Genomic DNA, 23,122 nt, shown 5'->3' with positions numbered 1-23,122 from the left:
GTCCCTGCGTACTATACGGGTCGATCAGCATTCGCTTATATGCAATACGGTATGTACAAGCGTACGTGCTAGTACACTTCAAGGATTTCAGGTAGTGTAAATTAACGTTTGTCGTTCATCCCTTCTAACTTAAAAGTTGAAGACTTATCTATCTTATGTATGAATTAACAGAATTAATTGACAATGAAACGTGGCCGAGGTAGCGGAATCAAGAGCAATTTCGATAGGCAAGCTTTCAAAAATAAATTCAATCAAGGCAAGGACAACAGTATTGCAACTGGAGTTCCAAATGCTTTATTAAAGCAAGCAAGGAAAAGTGGAAGTTTGAATTTATCCAATAGATCATTAGCAGAAGTGCCAGATGATGTTTGGAGAATCAACCTGGATGCTAGTAAAAGCCAACAATCCTCATCGATGGACAATGACCAGGACCGTTGGTGGGATCAGGTTGAGTTATCTAAGCTAGATCTTTCTAGTAATCAATTAAAAGCCATCTCGGATGATGTCAAATTACTCAACGCCTTGGTAGCTTTAGATGTAAGTTGATAGCCATATGGCTTTATGTTATGATCCGAAAACGAGCAGTATACAAATAATTCGAGATAAGATTTCGGATCAAGTCAATTTCATGTAAGGTTAAAGTTTAAACTAGCCTGCAAGATTGCGTCTTCAGCGACATTGTATAGCGTCATCCATTCATACATTTGTGTAATGTGTGCGAAATGAACTGTTACTCCCCGCCTTCTTTTGATTCGAGCTTTATGGCATCTTTCTATCGACTGTCGAAGGAGAAGATCAAGGGGTGACAACTCATTTTGCACATTCTTACGGTTTGAAAACACTCACGCAATTATATACTGTTATACGAACGTTAGGGGCAAAATTCCATAGGGTATTGCAGTACTTATAATGCATATTATATATTATTAATTACACTCGACCATTAAATTAGATAAGAGACAACCAATTGGAAAATATACCTGAAAGTGTTCGAGAATTACAACAACTGAGTAAACTAGCGTTAAGGTAAGTAAGAGTGTATGCGCTATTGTTGTATGTTGTAATATTCCTCTATATACCTTTACCAACTTATATTTTTAGTCAGTTGATAATTATGAGAACTACATAATAGATTTTGCAAATAATTAATTAAGGTATTATGCAAAAAATAATTAATGATACATGTATTTATCATCGATCATTGCGTATACATCATGAATGCTTACTTATGGATTTAGCATGATTGCAACTTAAAAATATTATTATGAAATTCGCTAGCCCATCATACAGGTTGTTATCATTTGAAAGCGTTAAAATATAGCATTATTATTATATTTACGCAGTCGTAATGCATTAGTTGGATTACCTAATGCCACCTGCGATCTTATCAATTTGAAAAGTCTCATGTTGGAACACAACAAACTCACTGAATTACCATCAGAAATTGGTAATTTGTTACACCTTGAAATTTTGGTAAATACCTCCTAATGTTAATATGATGTGAACATGCAAGCTTATTATTTAATAGCTTTACATAGCATCCTAATAACTAACAATTTTCTATTTTAAGGCATTAATGTTAACTGTAAAAATGCTTGTGTCTAATTTAGGACATATCAAATAACCAGTTATCTGAACTGCCACATTCTATACAAAAGTTAGCATGTTTAAAATTTCTCAATATGTCTAATAATAAATTAGAAGTATTGCCCTCGGAAATAGCCTTCATGAAAGGTAGTGTCAATATTTATGTTATGTACAATTAGAAATAGTTCGTATTTTTAATTTTTCAATGAAATAAATCGCCTTATACTTTATAATAGGATTAAAAGACTTGAATATAAGTTCAAATAAGATCAAGGAGCTAAAAGTTGGTTAGTATGAAAGCAACAATGTCATATACCCTTTCACGTTTGATTTTTCCGTGCATAAATTATTATAGTTCGTTGTGTTTTAGCTAATAAATATAATTTTTAGTAAATATTTTTAAATTGCTCGTACATTTACTTATATTAGACTTTCAGCTTCTGAACAAATTAGAACGCTTAGACATACGCTGTAATCATATCGAAGAAGTACCCGTCTTTTCCACCGATAATACACTGAAAGAATTATACTTAGGCTCAAATCGTATCAAAAACCTTTTAGGATCGACACTACAAAAGCTTTCTGTAGTTGCGATAATGGATATGAGCGAAAATAAAATTGAATTGTGTGTAAAGCATTCCATATGATAAAATAATCAATAACTGCATATTTGTAATTCATGGGACACAGTTCGAAAAAAATAGGTGTAGCGTTTTTAAGTGTAATTGTTTGTACACATTTTTACGTACTGATCAAGATTTTATATATTTTGAAATTATATAGTGTTCCAGATGAAGTTGTAAACATGAAGCAATTAGAACGTTTCGATTTAACTAATAATGATATATCTGGGTATGTTCCCGAAATCGTACCAAGCCTATTCGTTATTCTATTCGTAAAAAAGTTATCTTTTTGATTATAGTTTGCCATGCAATATGGGTAATATGACACAACTGAAATCGCTTATATTGAACGGTAATCCTCTTAGAACCTTGCGTCGGGATATAGTACAGGTATTTCTCGCGCTATCATAGCCTATCATAACCTACTAGTTTATCAGGATCCATTCAAGTTTTATTTTTAATTATTGGTATCGGCACTATGCTTTGCGAACCACTAACAATATCATATTCAATAGCGTGGAACCGTTGCAATCTTGAAGTTTTTGCGCAGTAGAATTGCAGGTACAAGTACTCAAATTTTTATGGGCCTAATTATTATTAATCACCATATCTAGCCCTATACCTGTGTAACTAAAGTTCTCACATTTATAAGTTCCAGATCTGGCAAGTAGCGTAGACACAAATACGCAAGGCAATACTCGGATTAATGCTACTCATTCTTCTACTGGTTCTAACGTTGATGCCTCTGAAGTAGCTCGAACAGGAAAACTTGTTTATAAGTAATGATTGTTTACTAGATATTCTATAATAGCATATAAGACTTTGATAACGCTCATATTATTTTAATTATCAGCAGTAAGAAGACCTCCGAAATACCGGGTGATTTATGGTCGGTAGTGGCTGGTAGCGATCAAATTAGAGTTGTGGATTTTAGAAAAAATGTTTTAACAACAGTGCCTGAACCATTAATAGAATTTTCTTCAAGAATTGAGGAACTATACCTCTCGTCTAATAAATTATCTCAGCTACCATCCAGCATGGCCAATTTTACAAAGCTAACCTACCTAGACTTAGGGTAGATACGAATTCTAGAGAATGTATTATAAAGTACACTTTCCACATGACGATATGCATCATTGATGTATATTAAACATACAGTAGGATAAGTACAAGGTACCATTTGCTGACGTTTTCCGTTGTTGATATATTTACTAGCAATAATCAACTTGGTAATCTGCCCATTGAAATGGAATCAATGACAAAATTAAGAGAAATTATCCTGTCAAATAATCGGTGAGAATTGTCCTTCTCTTACGGTTTTAAATTATATTATTATATTAAATATGAAGTCTTTGTTAATTAGATAAGTTTACTTTTAGATTTGCAGCTATTCCCTCAGTTATATACACTCTCTCCAGTCTTGAAGTTCTTCTAGCGACTGACAATAAAGTAATAATTTTATTGTATCTACGTGTACATGATATCATTTTGTCTTGTAATTTTCTTTTTAAGCTAATGTTTATACCTTAAATACTCGTAATTAAGATTGAATCTATTGATGTAAGTGGACTAAAACAGCTCTCTGAGCTATCGGTGCTAGACCTTCAGAACAACGATATCAAAGAAGTACCTCCTGAGTTGGGTACGCTAAAGGCGTTGAAGTGAGTCTGTCTTCTTTTGTAATACTTTGAAGTTACTAAACAGTGTGATATCATAAACTGCACCTATTGTAGATTAATAGTTCTATTCCCTTACATAGATCTTTACAACTTGGTGGAAATCTATTCCGCATTCCGCGCGCAGCTATACTATCGAAAGGAACATTTGCTGTAATGGAATATCTCCGAGGTAGAATTCCTACATCTTAAATTAGACATAGTATATAGCTTTATACTTCGGTACTACTAGTTAACATAATTGTGATCTACTAACGTTATAACTTTCGATTACTTTCCTCATCTGTTGACTCAGTATATGCTTTAGATTCAATATTTCATTAATTTTAAAAATCCATACTACTAAGTAATTTGTTTGCAATGTTAAATATATATACTTTTGAATTTTGTTTACTATTGTTCGTTTGAGCCATTTTCTCATAGAGCATTTCACTGCAACACAATAGTTTATAAATTTATAACCATATCTGTGGCAAGCGTTACTGACCAAATTCGAAAAATTACCCAAATCCATTGGATATAGCTTGGATCTCTAGTTCTAGAGATCCATGGATATAGTAAAGTTTTCTTGCAAAATAATTCACTGATATGCATACAGCATGCGATATTTCAAATCCTACAGTGATTTAAAAAATATATTTTTATGCCTTACTATTAAAAGCAACATTTGATAGAATAATAAAAATTTTATTCCTAATTTTTACCATATGGCGTGATATATTCACATAGATGTATGCTATCTTGTTATCATTTTAACATATAGAACAACCAATAAGCTATGTAGATAATTTATAGTTTAAAATTTCTATAACTGATAATACCAATCACATATTGCCATGGAATCATCAATGGAGATAATGATAACATCTCTGCTGCTGATATATCAGCATTCAACATACAACGTTAATATCTCTGTTAACGGTCGACTGTAATCGTACCCATTAAGTACGCTTGTAGTATTAATATACACTAATAAAATTTTACGTTAATTGCTGGTTATTAAAAGACTTATAATGGTCTGACGCAGAAATATGATTATCAAATCGCTAAATTTAGATAACAAGAAGTCGAAAGATATTACATTCGAATAGAATAAGTAGTATATTGAGAATATATGGAACAAATTGTAATCAATCACCGATTTTTAACGGTAATATTTAAGAAATACGATCATTAAGAATCACACCGCGGTGGATCTACTCTTGGATAAAATCCTGAAATAATTTTTTATTACATGAATAAATTTGCACTTCCATGTAAAAGCTTCACCAAAGAATATGCTAACAAGGCAAATACTCAAAAAGACAGCGATCGATGCTACAAATGGAACAGCCTGTGAATTACGGGATGCTGGAGCTAATTTTATTTCAGTATTAGTAGAAACAATATCAGGAAGCGATCTAGTATTCAATTTCAGTGGTTCTGTTGTAGCGGCAGTAATTGACACTGTTAAATTTGCCGGTAGCCCAAGACCAGAGTAAGCGATGGGAAAAATCTATTAGCGATAATTTGATAGGTAATTTAAAATATTTTACGAACTTATTCTTCTAGGAAAGTAACTTATAATCGAGAATCATTATAGTCTAAGAATAACCATTAAAATAACGAACCTTAATAATAACATCAGAATCCTGTGGCAGATTTCCAATTGAGTAGAAATATTCATCCTAATGGTAGTTGTAACAATTTAAAATAATTTATTATTGATAATGTTCGAGCTATCTGCTGAAAATGACGATAAATTTGGTAGTTACGCCATCATTATAACCATAGAAATTACTTACATCATCATATATATGCCGACGAAGTGCAATATCATGACTTTCCACAAAAGCAGAATTATTATAGTAATTTTTGCTATGATAATTAGCATTCTTGGGTATAACAGTCCATCGTACGTGATAGGAATAAATATGAATTCGTTCAGAGTTCTCAGGAGCCATCCAAACTAACGATAAACTGTAATTGCCGTATCTCATAGGATAAATTGTGTTTGATAGAATTACAGGCGCGCTTGCTTTGACTTTGGTATGACAAAGATTGTGTAGGCGAATCTTTTCATGTGATTTGTTTGTACCTACTAACAAATTAATGTTAACAGATTTAGTAAAAAAATGATTAATGTCATAGATTGAATTGTTGACCTAGGAAATAATTCGAGTTTAATCAAAGGAATCAAGCATTGTATTTGCATAAACACTATTAAGTACATGCAAATTATCATAGTAGACTTTGATTGCATTCTAAATCGATTTACCATGAGGCCATATGAAGAAGCAAAATTTAGCCACTTTACTCTTAAATCGCTTACTTCCCCAAGCAGCAATACTTTGTATCTGGTTGCAAATGATAAATTCATGATATAAGTATCACTTGATTAGGTTAATCAATGACAAACATTGGAGTGTATATGAAGAGCCTATGTCTACTGCATCAACAATACATACTTTTGCTTGGCAAACTGAGCCTATTGGCAAATTTTTGAAAAGGGCAATATGAGGATCGGAAGACAATTTCTATAAGAAATAGACAATTATTACGCTTGTATGAAGATTTATTTAATAGCATTTACACAACACTGTTATTTTTAATATTTTCAGTTGAAAAATTTCTAATCCATTAAAAAAGCTTACGGCTTTGATTTTCTTTCTGTGTTCCTGGATAAGTAGTACTTTATTAACATCAATAATTCTTGGCATGCATCGAAGGCGCAGCCGATATGTAATAATTTGATAATCTGATGATCTAGGTCTGTGAAATGTAACTTCAACGTTGCTCAAAGTAGTATTGGCTTTCCTATATTGTCTTGCAGATATTTTCGTCGGTTTTTCTGGAGATTTACCAACTATTAAAAGAATGAAATTAACTTCCAATCAGAGATATGACAGTATATGCATGGACTAAAACTACCATAAGTTTACGATAAGTGTGTATCCAGTAAACAATTTGATTCTATGTTATTAGTAATGAACCTGCTCTGGTGATCATGGGTGTACTAATGGCTTCCCATATTTTGCTCTCTCTATTAGCTTCATAAATTGTTGCAGTGACTTTAAATTGGTACCAGATTCCAGGTCTGGCACCCTTTGCAGTCATCCACTTCGTTGTATTCTATGAAAGATCATAAATTTAAGACGCAAGACGTTTATTTTTCGTAATTTGCAGCTAAAAATTTTTGAGCTAGTCAAAAAACTCGTTACTCATATTTATAGCATATAACTACCGAACTACTTACTGTAGCTGTTTCTACCCACAGAGTAGCTTCATGTTCCTTAAATTCATGTCCAGAAACTTGACGAATATAAATATGATAAGTAAGGTTATCAAATTTCCATCGATTAGAGGAAGTTATAGTAGGCCCATTCCATGAAATATTGAATACACCAGTAGAAATTTCACGCACGATAACCCGTGGTTGATTTGCTGTAACACAATAATTTAAGTTTAAAATGAGTAAAATTAATCTGTCTAGCGGATCGAATACCATAGGTGTAAGGTAACCACATTTAAGTCAAAAATAGTCCATGAAGATCATGTATCAAGTATATATCACAAATTTGATGCATCTTGAACTAACCTGTGCGAATTTTAATAATACATTGCTTCAGGCAATATTTCTCGTCGTCTGCCTTTAAGCCCTAATGGTAATAATTAATTAGTAATCAGTTATACCATATGAATAAGCAAATCAAGGATAATAACGTAGCAAATACAATAAAAATAATAACTGATTAGGTCTATTTACACGTATCACTGATATTGTTATAGCTGTATAATTATATACAGTCCCTAGTGCTAGCAGTCCTGCTAATAAGCTTTTCATTGAAAGAACACCATTACGCAAAGTGAAGGTTAAAATTATAATTATTGGGCATAGACTATGGCAATGCTTTTATTATTGAATCATTATATTTTCCGCAGGAAAACTACTATTTACATCACATTAATTATAAAACCAACATGTAAATTGAAGACTGAAATCCTTTATAGCACAAAGGGATATTATCGCAGAAAAATTACGATCGCTACAGAAATTTAGTGTGATGCTATTAACATATATCAGTACGCGAAGTGAAGGTCAAAATTACTCTAGATAATACAAGGATAAGGTGTTTATTATAATTATTGGACAATCATAGTTTCTCCTCGGACAACGGTATTACAATCGGATAATTAAAATCATTGTCTCTCCAGAAAACCTAATGTTGTTCATTCCAGATATGTGATGTGAAGATTAAAATTATTCAATCTAAATTTAGGATACCATTCTTAAAACTGAATGATCACGAATAATTTCTCTAGAGAATCTAAGTTTTGGTGGCATAAACGGATATTAAATATCATTTTTCACCATAAGTCTTTGCTTCGATACTATTTTAATGCAAACAAATGCTATAGGGACAATTTAAATTTAATTTATAACCTTATTCACTCTTATCGCTAGTCTAACGAGCAATGTTATATTTTCTTTGTATAAATTACTATCATGTCAGACAGTATTTTTAGCTAAGCTTCTTTAACAAAATCGTCAACTAGAATTCTTGATAAAGTTAAGATTCTAATCTGAGTAACTCTGCTATATCTACTGTAGATAATTAATAATTTGTATCTTTCCTTTCTCACTAGATAACAAAATCATGGTCATACTTCATCTCAACACAAATATGTATTGTTGTCTCTCTTTTCTATCTTAGACTTAATCCCATCACGCTAGTAAACGTTCTTCCACATTAAGTTTTGTCTAAGCATAAAACAATCACCTTGGCAAAGTAAATATCTATCGTATACTCGTGTTGGTGAGAATTTTTAATGCGCTGTAATACAAAGTAAAGTGAAATTACACATTCTTTCCTCCAACTGGGTAACAAGACTACGTCAAAATAATCATTTCCCAAGAAAAGTAATATAAAAATAATATGTTCAACAGTCACTAAGGAGACATCATAATTCATAGATTCTTTTGACTCTAGCCTATGTCTACGTACTCCTGCCATGAATTGAATAGATTGAAAAAAGAAAGCAATCTTTTTGTTAAATTTGCATTGTCTGTAGGTGATTAAATGCCTCCTCATTTTATTCACTTATCAAAGAAATTCATAAATAAATTAAAGCCAATCGAATAGATTTCACTTAATACGTCGATACAATGTGGCATAACAAAATAAAATGCTTAAATCAAATGATTTTCTAACAAAATATCAATATTGAAGGATTTAAGTGATGCAGACTGCAACCTATTGTCAGAAAAAAAAATTACAGGAACGACCATATGAAGATTTCCATCTTTTCTGTATCAATATTTTAATATAGATAATTATTTATTTACTTTACACCACTATTCAAATTCCATAATGCACAGTATCATGGCTCAACTGCAATGCTGCTAAATGAACGATGATTGACGGCTAATTTATTCATTAGCCATTGCATCACTGCAACAAGGATGATGATTGTAATTGCTCGATATCGATTAAATATCTTTCTCATTAAGGATGACTTTAATTTCGCGAGAAAGTGAAATTGAATCAGACTGTAAAAAAACTTTAACGTACACTTTTTGTATAATAGAGTGCAATATTGGGGGTAATGATAGGAATAGCGATAAATTATTTATTACCCTAATACACTATACGCTTGTACTTTTCCACTGAATGGCGATATAATATCTACACCTTCCCATCAACTTGTACTAGAAGTTATCAATTTTATTCAATATCGTACCGCAGGTAACCCGATCAAGTAGTCTTACTAACTCAATGTTTGCCTAATCTCATTAATAGTAGCTTTCATTTTCTATAGGGCATAAATACTGTATATCAATCGAATCAACCTTAATGCTATTCTAAAGTATAACCATGAACTAGTTGAAAAATCTACAAATATTGTAGGCGTTTATAGGTACAGGAGAGAATTTATTTAGTTCTCTAATATTGTATATCTTCAGTTGTATCATCAATCTTTATGTGGCTTCATAATTTCTATGAAAAAATTAGAGCTAGTCTTTGTTGAATTTTTCATAAACTGAATAATTCTTTGCAATACTACTTTCCGTACTTATAACATGAAGTATAAATTGTCGATAAAATTATGCATACCGAGCGACATTTGCTACTAGTAGCTAGTTCTATAATCAATTGGTAGCTTATGTCACTATAAAATAATCAACAAACTCACCGATGCCTTACAAATCTTTTCGCAAACTTTTAATTTATCCAAATTGGCTACAGCAATCGTAGCAAAGTTGATTATTGCAAGTAAACCCAACAATGCCAGTGGTTTTACCACCATTCTGCTGATTGAATGATGATTGATCTGGTAAAGCAGCGGTTAAATTAAGGAAGCTGTCCTTACTTTATATAGTGAAAGCGATATTCAATAAATATAAAAAAATGCAATTGTGGAAAGCAAAAGAATCCACCACCACCAAGCAAGCAATGAGTACTAAGAAGTTATAAGACCACTGATATTATTCGACATAAGTCAAATTGTTCTTCTTCCTTTTTGTTTTGGAATTTTTTTTGCTTAGCCAGGAATTATTAAGCAGAAGATTAATTGATTCAAGGAGCAAAGATTTTGGTTGGATAAAACTTTCACCTTAAATTAATCCACTATACGAATATATTTTAATACAGATCTTTCCCAGTTGATATAATACTATGTAGATGATATTAATACTTCACCAACTTGAAGGACTTATGGAAAAAATGTTAATCTTATGTAATAGAGTAATGATTTACGAATAGCAATTGGATTAATATAGATTTCATTAAAGTTGACTACCCAACTAAGATCAAATGATTATGACAAATATTGAATGCAAGACTATCGTTTATACCCTGACTAGCGGTAGAAAATTGCATTCTCTACAGCCTATAACAAGGAGAATGTGTACGCGTGTGACATATATGTGAGAGAGAGAAAAAAATAAGAATGACATCAATGGAATTTTTGTTTGCTATATAATTTTCTCACTCATGCTCTTACTTCCTTTCACTCTCATCAGTCTCAATCAGTCTTCCCTCTAGTTATTGATTATCGACCATTTTTCAAATCTATACATTAATAACAAATTTCACTTGTCGTCTTTCAACAATCATTTGAAGAGTAATTCAATAATGACTATTTAATTAAGATAATACTGATTTTAGCCAATCAAATGTTAGGATAAGAATAGAACTGCAATAGAATAATTTGACAATCCAATCATATCGACCAGAAATTAAGCATATGCTAACAGCATTGATGCCGTTATCAAAAGCCTAGAATAAATAAGACAATTGATTAATTTTATTTTCATTGTTTATCAATCGATAAGGAATGAAATCAAATTTAATTTTTTGTTATATTGTCTATTGAGTAAAAAATTGAAACCTTATTAATACAAAAAGTGCAAGATCAGTCTTTAAATAAATGTCAGTACATTGAACTTTTTTAGCATAAAAAAATTTGGCAATAGATTCCTAATTTAAGACCACTGGTTCAATAAATGATGGTTTTGTACTGCTATTTTATTCTCCTTGAATTATTATGACGTTTGGATTAGATTATACTCTCTTCCTACATTTATCTTGCAAAAGTTACTGTCATGGCTTTACTACTTGTCTATCAAGATCAGACATGCCGCATACACTTTACTGTCTAGGTCGTCTACTGGAAGATAATGAGTATATTGAATCAAGATAATACCCCATTATTGACTGAACTTGATTGATTAAGTTTATGTAAACTAATACAATCATATGTTAAGATTGTATCGCAAGTGTTATCTCAACTTTCCATGTTCAACTACTCATGAGAATGAACAGCAGGTCATAAAAGTTACAAAGGTATGCGATCAAAATTACGTCAATGAAAATTTAATAAAGTTTAACAATGATGTCGCTAAAATTAAAAAAAAAATAAATTAACACGAAATCTGCCCAAAGATAAAAAATGCACTTCATTAAGACATTTAATTCATATTTAGTAAAAATTATCAATTTCCACATATCTTGATCGTAATAACCGTTAGGCTATAAAAGGCGATAATCTGTAAAGGTACCTTTTATTATTTATATACAATCACACATATAGGCATATTTTATACGTGTATATGCAAATAATTTTTTGGACATTGCAAAAGCCCCAAACTAATGACTAATTTTATTAAAATTGTATACCGACATTAAATAGTAGAATATTCAAGCATTTTTCTCTCTCCTATTAGCATCTGTTAAAAACTGTTAACATGCAATGCTTGGATATATTTGCTTAAGAAAACGTCACATTGGTCTTGCAATCAGCAATAATAAAAAGACTGATAAGGAATAGGTAAATTTTAAAAAAGAACATACATTTCCATTAAAATAACGTTATGAAAAAATAAAATATAAGCAGTTGATCGACAGCGTTGTAATGACAAAGGATAATTAGTGTGCAAAAGCATTATAAATAATAGAACCTTAACTATGCATTCTTATAATCTCATCAATGAGTTATAAATCCTAAATCCACTTATATAATTTTATCACCAATATGTCGATTGATTGTATATATACATATAATATATACATTATTTTCACATCGCCAGATTAAAACAATGGATAGTATATAATATGTACCGTTAAAATTATCAATTCAATAGGAAACATCGTTAAGGACTTTACAATAATTAAAAATAATGATAACAATATTACCATTTAGGGTGTGTGATTTCCTAATATTGTCGATACTTTTATTTCATTTAAAAGAAAGTCGTTCGAGATAATCCAACAAATTTTTATTTTTTAATACTTTTTCATTTTAAAACAACGTATCGTTAATCGTATATGGTACTCGCATTATATTATTCACAACATGTGCTAGAATTCCGAATGACTTTTCCGTACCGAATAACATGTTGCCTACTATTTTAACTCCTATTAAAATTCTATCACTTTAGCATTTTGTGTATAAACCTGAATTGAATGACGCTTCGATATTTAAGCTAATGTATTCACTAACGTAAAATTGCTTTAGAATTTCAGTAACCATCAGCACAAATATGTAGTAGCTTAATGATAAAAAGTAAATACTACTTAAGCATCCATGCTATGGTAAGAGTAATTTTGTAGATTGTACGTGTTAGTTAGATCAGGAAATGAGGAATTAAAGTCAAAATTAGCTTTAGCAAGCATAATTTTTATAGTTAATGACTCATGCTTTACAGTCGCAGGGAAATTTCGCTTCATATAATAACGGAAGAATTCATGAGTAAATAAAAATTTTGATTAAACTCGTCTATTTTTTTATTTTCGATATATAAAACTACGATTAAAATAGTTACACAATACAATAAGATAATTTTACTACAATTTTTGATGACTGCCACAATTCTAAATGAAACATCAATTTCTATTTCCTTCATTAAGTAGATTAGACTACCATCGATTACTATTTTATTTAGAACAAATAGTCTACTCATTTAAATTACTATTAAACTAGCAAGATACTAAAGGAAGTGGTAAGAATTCTTCTACTCTCTACGATAATAATAATGTGAGATTAGCTGATATATATTCCTTTACGAATCTACGGAAAGAGTATACAATTAAATTTGAGATCAAAATTTTATACACAATTACAAAAATAAATTATAGTAATCCAGCGCTGATGCAATATTTTCTTAGAAGACATTAATGTCAGTAAACAGCAGATCAAATAAGCGTAAAATGACAAAGTAAAACTCAATATTACCATTTTCATAGATTGTATTGTATTAATAACTATAACTGTTCACAAATATCAATATTTCTAAGATACTTATAATATTTTGAACTATTTCTTATTGTTAAGCCTATTTCTTCAGAAAATGATCTTTAAATGCCGAACCTGTCACTAAAAGTATAAAGGAAGGTATGCCATACTTCACACAGAACCTACGATATGGTTTAATAATCAAGATTATCCAATAAGACATACTAGTATTCCAAAGACGACGTCAGCGTAATAAAATTATATACTGTATACGTATATACGTGTTGCCATTATTTCTAATACCTAGATCTCCATGAGATATTCATTGAATACCACACAGATGTTGTATTAGGTATTGTCTTACAAACTGTAAACTGGTATCTCCTCATGCTATTGTCGTTACAAGATCTCTACCAATTCCGAAATGTAATGTACCTTTTGTCAGTCAATATTTCCTTAAGGGTTTGATGCAAATGAATTCGGTGTAACTGTGTGCTGTCTTTATCTTCGAAATATATCTACAAAAGTTAGATGAAAAGATTTCGGCCCAATTACGCTTGTACTGAATAACAGTTGCAGTTAATTTAATATCTATGTTGTAAGAGTTACAACTATACAAATATTCTTACTTCAAGGTTTTTTAGTTTATATTTATTTTCCTTATCCCATGGTGGGGCTTCATTGTCATCAAACATTACTATTAAGTGATCCATAAATCTAAGCCAAAAATACCCGTAAAGAACTAAGGTTCAATAAATCTCTTAAATTGTCTTCAAATGAAGATTTGTGCGATATTGTAAACACATTTATTAATGATCTTAATATGTCCCTGACTCTGTATCGTACTACAATTGATAGTAATTCTCGATAAATGTAATCTGTACAGTATATTACAGAAATATTAAGCAGAAAATTAGTACATCAAACATATCCACGTGAAGCAATCTCATAAATATGTGCGTAAGTTATTATTATTAAGATGAACTTCAGTTAGCAATTTTACCTATCGTTTTCGTTGGCAGATTTAATAAAATCTGTTTGGCCATGCTCAGGATAAATAAAAAGGATAGGCCAATGAATTACCATCTCTTCGTTTAGATAAACCATTGCAGAAGCGCCCATCGGATCAGGAGGGGTTAATAGGGCTTTAACGTCCTTTATCGACATAGTTTCTATATCAGAGTAAGACTTTAATCCATCAAGCGTTACCTCACGCTCCTACACGAATTGACCATTAAGATATGCCATTAATTTAAAAATACCCCCAATACACTATATCTCTTACAGCGATACTTAGTAAAGAAGTTGATAATACGATCGAGTAATGTAAAGATTAGACGCTGTTTTACGCACAGTGCGTACTCATAATATCATCGACATGTATCTTACGACATTTTTTCATAACATCACTGAAAAAAGCTAAAAGAAATAAATCAACCTTAAGGGCTTGCATTAAATTTCTAATGGACGTCTCTTCCTTCTTGGAAAGTAAATTTTCTTTCCGGTGATTTCTAGCATTAACTTTCTACGATCCAAAAGTATTTGCTTTTAAAATTACAAACGTCAATAAATCTTTCTTAGGCAAATACTATTTATAGTATTGTAAATAGGATAGAGTATTCCTTAAATCGACATCAGCAATGGCTATTGTTTCATTATGGAACACATATAATTATAAATAGACCTTAAGCTATTGCATGGTTTATCCATGTCATATCATATATGGGCATATAAAGCACACTATTCTAAACGTTACAAAATCGAATACGGGTTGCTATATTACCTGATTTTTGACGGCTTTAAGTTTTAATTCCTTTAATTTTTTATTATCTGATTCTATGTATTGATAGTTAAGCAACATAGACTGAATATCCATTCGTTTTATGATCATTCTACCAACCATAGTATCATTGTTAAAATTTAAGCAATTTTAGGATATATTTAAGCCATCTTCACACCACTTTAGTGCTTCATTATAAAGACGAAGTTCAAAACAAGCTGTTGCACCTGTAATTTAAAAGATGATCCTCTCAATCGTTGCTACGAATCGATTTTGATTATTAATTAATAAAGCAGTTACATAAGCGAAAAAGTGAAGTAATTTACTAACTTTCGAGTATAGAATCAAAGACAGGAATATTGTCGACAATCAATTTTATTCGTTTTATAGAATTCCTATAACGAAATTTACCTCTTATGAAAGCTTTAATATATGTCGGAGATAATTTCTTAGCTTCCGTAGCGTCATTTAAAGCCGATCTGTTATTACCTAATGCAGGAAAGCGAATCATTTTACTGATCAGGTAGCAAGAATTTTAGTATGGAAGTTTTAATATCAGAGTACATACTGATATCGAAAATATTTACACTAATCAAACTCGAAAACTATGTTTATTGTTACAGCAATGCAATTTTTAGGAAAGCAAACAAGTATTTAAATACATTTAATATAGCTAGATAGAAGATAAATTCTATCCGGCAATGTGAATACCAAACAAGACAGAATCAAAATTTAAAATATCTACATATCTGAAAGAGTAGATACCTAAATATGATTGTGCAGCTCCTCTATTATTGTATAATTGTGCATTTAAGTCATTATCGCCGCAATTCTGTTTGATTCCTTCAGTATAAGCAGCAATTGCTTGGTGATAGCGTTTACGTTTGAAGTGAAAATTTCCATCGTCTTTGTAGTTAACAGCTTTAACTATTTATAATTAAAAAATTAAGATTGCAAAATTAAAATAGTAAATCATCTCGTTATTTTATACAGTAGTTTCCACCGTAGGTAACATTTGTATTGATGTTTCAAAATGATTCCAACCCAGGAGGATATCACCTAGGTCATAGGAAAACACTGTATGTTCTAATTGATGACTAGTTATTCGACAGTATGAGGATAAACACCTTCAGGAGGATCTTCATCGTTTTCATATTTTAATGCTTGAAGCGCTGCCAACGCAGGAGAAGTTTCGGGATCAATTTCATCGGGTTGCTCAGTCATCAGCAATGGTACTTTTTGTAATTCCTAAATAATAAAGACCACTATAAGTAATCATTGATGGTAGAGCATAATTATTTCATTGCAGTCAATTCGCAGTTATCCAGCAATGACATGTCATTTTTAGCTATGAAACATACGAATTTTTGCTCACTGTGTGTAATATAATCAATGAAACAGTAAAGTGTAGCGTCAAAATTGAATGCACGACTGTGAATGGATAAGATGATTTGGATCATCATCGAATTCAAGCTACTTTATTACAAGATGTGGCATAGAGCATTATATGCACAAACTGCAGCCTAGAACTGCTCTAGTATTTTAGATTGAAACTACACCCTCGCAGATATTAGCACTGCTGTATCCAGCCACTATTGAGGCAAATTTTAGCTGTACCTTCATCCATTCTTCTTCATCATAATCCTGACTGGTGTTATCATTCTTGCTCTCGCTACTTGGAACTTCCTCAGACATACCTGGTACTACAAAATATCCCAAGTTTACCACAGTATAAGATTTAAAATATTAGCATTTGTCTGTTTTCGTTTGCAGAATGCTATCCCAGACCCAGACGTTGAGATTTGCAGATTGCAAAGCCGCCTGCTCGTCCTACAGTACAAACTACAGTACAGTACAGTCCAGTGCATTACAGTACTGTACTGTACTGTCACACTACTGGCTGTCACATACTGTACTGTACAGTACTACTGTAACAGTACAGTACTTGCTACCGTATAGTACAATACATTATACTGTACAGTATTGTACGGCACTGAGCAAAATATGAATGAGAAGTAATTTCGAAGAATGCTAATTTGCTACCATTGGATTCCATCAAGCTTTAGACATTACTTTAGACCTCCTCAATCACGATTAATACCATTTTGTTTCTGCAAAGCGAAATGATAGAGTCCTACCATGGTTACTGGTGAACTCTGTCTCGATTACTAGTACCGATTGTGGCTTAGTAGTAGCCACTGATTGCTCATTTTATACAGCTATCGCAATGTTAACGTCAGCAGTGGAATACACTTAGCATTATTTACATTTTCATTTAAAGGAACTGTTCCATCTCTCGATCTCTACCTTGACATATCACGTAAGCTAAAACCATAACTATTTACATTTTGCTAGTGGAACGGTGTCACACCATGTACTTCATTAAAATACAGTAGCTATAATGTAATAACTTGTACACAACCTTACCGACAATCTCATAAAGAGACATATTCATTAAGTTACTTTTCTTCCTGACGGAATTTGAAAGTGCGAGTAGATTAATTGATGCAGAAAGGTATATTTTGTAGTGGGACCAGACATTGCATACCTGTATAGTTTTCCATACCGATAACAATAACGGTAATTATGCGACTACAAGACAGGCATAGTAAGTATATGAATGTTGTGTGCTTTGTTGCCTCCAAATATCGCAGTAAATAGCAGGTAGCCGAATGTGCTCGAACGTATATAACGACAAGAAATCATCTATCAAGCAAAGTTTGATTAGTCGCAAACGATTTTACAAATGTAACATATACAGTCATGTCACCTATGATGCGTGTACTTGAAAATTTCTATCAGAAAGTTTTAGCTCGATATGCTCTAGTTTTTCTTTAACTGACAGCCGTAATTATTCCTATAAGTACGAGTGCGAGTATACCAACAGTTACTATAATGTTAATCCAATTTGATCTATAGTCAGTACACGTATATAAATCGGAATATAATTGTACAGTCTAACTTCTAGCATTGAATAATAACTTACAACGTCTTGTACATTTTATTATTCTTTTCAGGTAGAGATAACACAGGCCATTATGGATAACATTCAAGAATCACAAGAGAGCATAACCAATAGTGATACTTTACAGCAGCAATTGTTAGCAATCTTCAATAATCATACTCCGGAAGTAGTCAATAATCCTTGCAAAGTAGTTCCATCGACTTCAACCAAGGATCAGGTAGACAAGGAAGCTAAAGAAATAAAGTATTCTGATGAAAACGTCATTTTAGGTGATGATAAACTTCTAACTAAGCGGCCGAGAAAAGCGCATACCCCTGATGTGGTAAAGAGATTTGTAGATTCTAGTAATTTGTATATTGCTATTTGCATAATTGGATTGTTACTTATAGCCTACCAGTAATGGTACCAGGATAAAACTCATGAAAAATTAAAGTTAAAGATGCTACTGTGGAATAATTTAATAAATGTTCAATGAATGAGTATACTGTATATTCCTTTATAACCTTTATAACACATATACTAAATTGTAGGATGATGAAACACGTAAGAAGGCCAAGTTGTTAAATGTGCCTAAAAAGATATCATATCCAAGTATAGCTTGCTATGAGGTTCGTTAAAGTACTACTATTTTAATAGTCGTATACATGATTATCTTTCTTTACGGCATATCAGTGAGTATATGCTTGAACCAGCGACTATCAATTGTCATTCAATTATAATATGCAAAACTCTTACATATTGTGGCTATATGTAAAACAAGTTATACTTTTACTTATAAGGTCATCTTATCAGTAAATAGTAGTAAACTTACTACTTTTCTTCGGGACCTACACATTAATATAATATGCAGTCCCCTTTCTAATTATATGCTGTTGGCTTCTTCGTTTTAAGCGTTCTGAAAAGTCTTCTTTGTCAACGGATGAAGAGAATAAACATCGTCGTATTGCTCACGTTCCAAAAAAAGTAAGCAAAGATATTATCGTTATTATAAAGTATTAAAAATAAAAACATATTATAGCGCTTTGCATATATCAGACTACAGTACATGTAAAAATGGTGACCTATCAGTTATTGCAACTGTTTCGGATTAATATTTTTTCAGCATGTACTTTGGCTGCCCTTAATAAAAGAAGTAGCAAAATCAAACTATAAATGAATAGTATGCCGTATGCACTATTGTAGATATTTGCTGTTAATATACAGTTACTGCATATGATATAAAATTTAAGATGCAATACAGTAGTGACTAAGAATTCGTTCTATCAAGTCTTTAGTTCGATGTACTATAAACTCATGGTTAACAACTTACATTATTAAACCATGCCACTTTCTATTTGAAATAAGGCTTCAGTACTACCTCTGATAATCTACCTTTTATAATACAGTTAAATAAACCGATCATCATGCCAACCCCTGGATCAAAGATACCACTAGCCATAAGACAGAAATGTTTAGAGAGCTTAGTTGAAATATATATAAAAATTGAATCAAATAAAGAAGAAGCTTATGAACAAGTACGAATTACTCCATATTTTATTTAATTATAATAGCAAAATACTTCTTTGGATTTTTGTCTGGATGTAGTACTAACTTATCACAAAATGTAAATCTGTAGGGTAAATCTTACATTGCTATAACTTATTTTGTAGGCTCAAAAGGAAGAGAAAGATCTTAATAATGGATGCTCTAAGAAATCAACTTACCTAAATCGATTTGCTGTGGTAAAAAGTAAACTGCTTCGAGAGGGTAAAAGCGAACGAGGGGCTTCATCTTCCGCAAGGAGTGATCTTGCAGGTAATACGAGTATACAAATAGTTATCTATTCTAGTTAATGGTTAGCTAATAGAAATAATTATAATATAGTATAATCAAATTCGTTGTAAATTTGATCGGCTATTAAACGTTCACTAGAATTTTATGAAAGCTTAAAAGATTATATAGCAAGCATTGACAGTTTACGAGATAATTCGTACCCTTTACCAGTACCGGACAAACCTGGGGCTGCTGCTATACACAACGTAACACAAAAATACCCCTCGCCTGTAATCCAAAAAAATGGTGGTAAATATTTAAATTATATTGCAATATTTTATAAATGACTTCATTAATCAACTTCATGCGCGAATGTGTATCGTAAAATTTTGAAACTACCATTCAAGATCGATTATGCACATGTTGTCGTTGTGGAAAAGCGTTCTGTATTACGAAAGATGGCACACAAGTTGATGATGAATGCGTCTACCATTTCGGTAGAATTATTTCTAAGAAAGGTAAAATCCGGAGTCATTAATTTGATCAACTATTATACTAAGAATTGTGCTTTTTTTATAGTGTCTGGGGAGATTGTTAATATTTACAGCTGCTGTGATGGAGCAGTCGGAGGAGCCGGTTGTTCAATTTCTAAAGTAAGTTATAAGGTGTAAGGTATCCAATCATTTTATTACCGCTATATTACCAATATCTTTGATTATATGAATTCGTAGTCATTATAAGCCAATCTAAATCGTTTAGAGCCATGTACATCGATATAATGGAGATATGTCATCTGGATATGTTGCCACTATTTCTTCGGCAACAGCAGAAAATAATGTTTATGCCTTAGATTGTGAAATGGTAATAATTTCGGAAATAAATAGAAACTTTCGCCTTATTATTGTCGAGCATCTATTTATAGCACTAAATAAGAATTCATTGCATATTAAAGCAATAAAAATTATATGATACAGTGCTATACTGCTAATGGAATAGAACTATGTCGCGTAACTATGGTAGATCATAATGCTGAAGTCGTCTACGATAGTTTGGTAAGACCGTCATCTAGAATCATTGATTACAATACTAGGTAAGTAATATCTTTTGAATTTGCTTTTTACACGATTTTAAAAATATCCGTCCTGATTGGGCGTTTCTTAAACATTTTCTTTGGTGATTTAGATTGTTACGTATAGCCGCTTTGACATGCATTTAACTTATAACACTTAATATTTTCTTACAGATTTAGTGGTATTACGGAAAGTGATATGAACGGCATTAATGTTACATTACGCGATGCGCAAGCAATAATATTAAGTTACGTTTATGAGAATACGATAATTGTAGGTCATGGACTCGAAAATGATCTGATATCGTTAAAGGTAACATTTCATCTATAATCTGTTATTAGTATCTGTAGATATTGATTTGAATATACCTGTAGTGTAAAAAGATATATATAAAATGATACCCATGACCCTGATTTGAGATTTATTCTAATGCTGTACTCGCTTCTACTATAGTTAATACATAAGATGATTGTTGATACAGCCTTGGTATTCCCTCATCGACGTGGTTTACCTTATAAGCGATCTTTAAAAAATCTCGCGCGTGATTTCTTAAAGCGTATTATCCAAAATAGCGGTTAGAATTACAATACTTAAAAATAAATTTATTTGTATTTTTGAATTAACCAATCCATGACCGCGCGATTATTAGTTTAATGCTCATAAGAAACATTTTCAGGTATTAATTTGGCCTGCTTTACAAACTCATCTTAGGTGATGATGGTCATGACAGTAAAGAAGACGCTGTAACTTGTATTGATTTAATGAAATGGAAGTTAAAAAATGGGAAAAGGTCACGTTCTTCGTCCATAAAGCATGTGTGCCTTCAAAAGCCCCGCTGTTAAATTTTTTAAGAAAGCAAATAAATATATGGATTATAATAAAGCATCCAAATAATTTTACCGCCGCTGCCATCAATTTATATTTCTATAATAGCAAAATTGCCATACGCCTATATTGGCATAGCATAGGTGTGACTACAATATAAGTGCGCGTATGTAGGCTAAATTAATAGTTGTTATACTGTATCTGTCGCTTATTAATTTGTTTTAGCATTTATAAGCTTATAACATATTCTAGATAAATCTTATAACTGTCCCATACATCTATAATTGCTTTACCATCTTCAAGAATCTAAATACTCAGGATCTATAGATTTTGTACTGTCTATAGTTTGTACTTATATATGATACTGTATCCACGTCCATCCGTATCTATCGGTCGTATTAATCGTTCATCATACGCATTACTTGGGAATCTTGGAATTTGTACCATTTAATGGTCAACTTAATGAATATCGGTGTTCTTCCTATCTAGGTAACAAACAAATTATTGCAATGAAGATATATAGTACAATCTTTGCTTTAGCTGTACTGTATCACAAAACATTTTTACTCACTACTAGTTATCTATTAATGTCACAAGGAACTGTATTATTGAAAAGCGATGATGTAAATATTTTAAAATTTTACTGTAATTAAATCCACACTGTACGGCATAAAGAAAAAAGTTTTTCATTAATCTCTATGCTGTACATTATACAAGCATGCCTTGTTAAATCTGAGCTGACTTCATTTGGTTTACTCCAATGTCTCACGATCCCATTTCAATTTATGGCACTGTATAGCTTACACGTGCAGAGACAAATGTTGAAATGCGAATGCAGGATTTTATAGACTCTTTCAAAGATTGCATTACATGAAAAGAAAAGAGTATTTACAGCCATTTAGGTTTTCTTCATCTCTAAAGGTTTAGAGTACTGTAAGCAGCATTTCATCTCACTTAAAATATTAAATAACTGTTAATTAATGTTACTTTAATTTTATTTTACGTTATTGATTTCATTTCTTTATTGATTCTGTTCTGTCTGTCTGAATGACTGCCAATTGCACAGGCGCACTCATAGATACTTGCGACAGTACACTACGGAGATACAGCATGGAGTTTCAGTTTGTGCC

General features: G+C 31.6%; 4 protein-coding genes across 4 annotated transcripts; 2 read left to right on the top strand and 2 right to left on the bottom strand.

Annotated features, from left to right (window-relative positions):
• Nucleotides 1-183: 183 nt before the first annotated feature.
• On the top strand, nt 184-4,078 carry TRIADDRAFT_27850 (uncharacterized protein; the record flags this gene model as incomplete). The annotated part of the gene is made up of 15 exons (XM_002114188.1): nt 184-537; nt 953-1,026; nt 1,344-1,473; nt 1,611-1,734; nt 1,824-1,874; nt 2,017-2,212; nt 2,371-2,439; nt 2,510-2,600; nt 2,726-2,777; nt 2,863-2,960; nt 3,071-3,285; nt 3,426-3,503; nt 3,590-3,659; nt 3,756-3,871; nt 3,970-4,078. The coding sequence occupies 15 exons, from the start codon at nt 184-186 to the stop codon at nt 4,076-4,078; spliced, it is 1,827 nt and encodes a 608-aa protein (XP_002114224.1).
• Nucleotides 4,079-5,604: 1,526 nt separating this feature from the next.
• TRIADDRAFT_57800 (uncharacterized protein) lies at nt 5,605-10,174 on the bottom strand (the record flags this gene model as incomplete). Its single annotated transcript, XM_002113866.1, has 8 exons — nt 5,605-5,963; nt 6,144-6,222; nt 6,334-6,402; nt 6,520-6,731; nt 6,859-6,997; nt 7,122-7,309; nt 7,464-7,524; nt 10,061-10,174. The coding sequence occupies 8 exons, from the start codon at nt 10,172-10,174 to the stop codon at nt 5,605-5,607; spliced, it is 1,221 nt and encodes a 406-aa protein (XP_002113902.1).
• A 3,165-nt stretch (nt 10,175-13,339) lies between these two features.
• On the bottom strand, nt 13,340-17,075 carry TRIADDRAFT_57799 (uncharacterized protein; the record flags this gene model as incomplete). The annotated part of the gene is made up of 11 exons (XM_002113865.1): nt 13,340-13,386; nt 13,736-13,782; nt 14,036-14,118; nt 14,230-14,317; nt 14,604-14,818; nt 15,039-15,125; nt 15,384-15,436; nt 15,792-15,869; nt 16,146-16,307; nt 16,508-16,628; nt 16,998-17,075. 11 exons carry the CDS (start codon nt 17,073-17,075, stop codon nt 13,340-13,342), a joined length of 1,059 nt encoding a protein of 352 aa, XP_002113901.1.
• Nucleotides 17,076-20,261: 3,186 nt separating this feature from the next.
• Nucleotides 20,262-22,009, top strand: TRIADDRAFT_28004 (uncharacterized protein; the record flags this gene model as incomplete). Its single annotated transcript, XM_002114187.1, has 8 exons — nt 20,262-20,403; nt 20,505-20,615; nt 20,677-20,750; nt 20,857-20,958; nt 21,072-21,187; nt 21,341-21,479; nt 21,621-21,741; nt 21,879-22,009. Coding segments are annotated over 8 exons (936 nt in total), but the record flags the coding sequence as incomplete, so codon positions are not given.
• Nucleotides 22,010-23,122: the final 1,113 nt, after the last annotated feature.

This window comes from Trichoplax adhaerens, genomic scaffold (genome assembly GCF_000150275.1).
Source record: "Trichoplax adhaerens TRIADscaffold_7 genomic scaffold, whole genome shotgun sequence".
Taxonomy (NCBI): Eukaryota; Metazoa; Placozoa; class Uniplacotomia; order Trichoplacea; family Trichoplacidae; genus Trichoplax; species Trichoplax adhaerens.
This window is presented reverse-complemented; position numbering and strand designations above follow the sequence as displayed.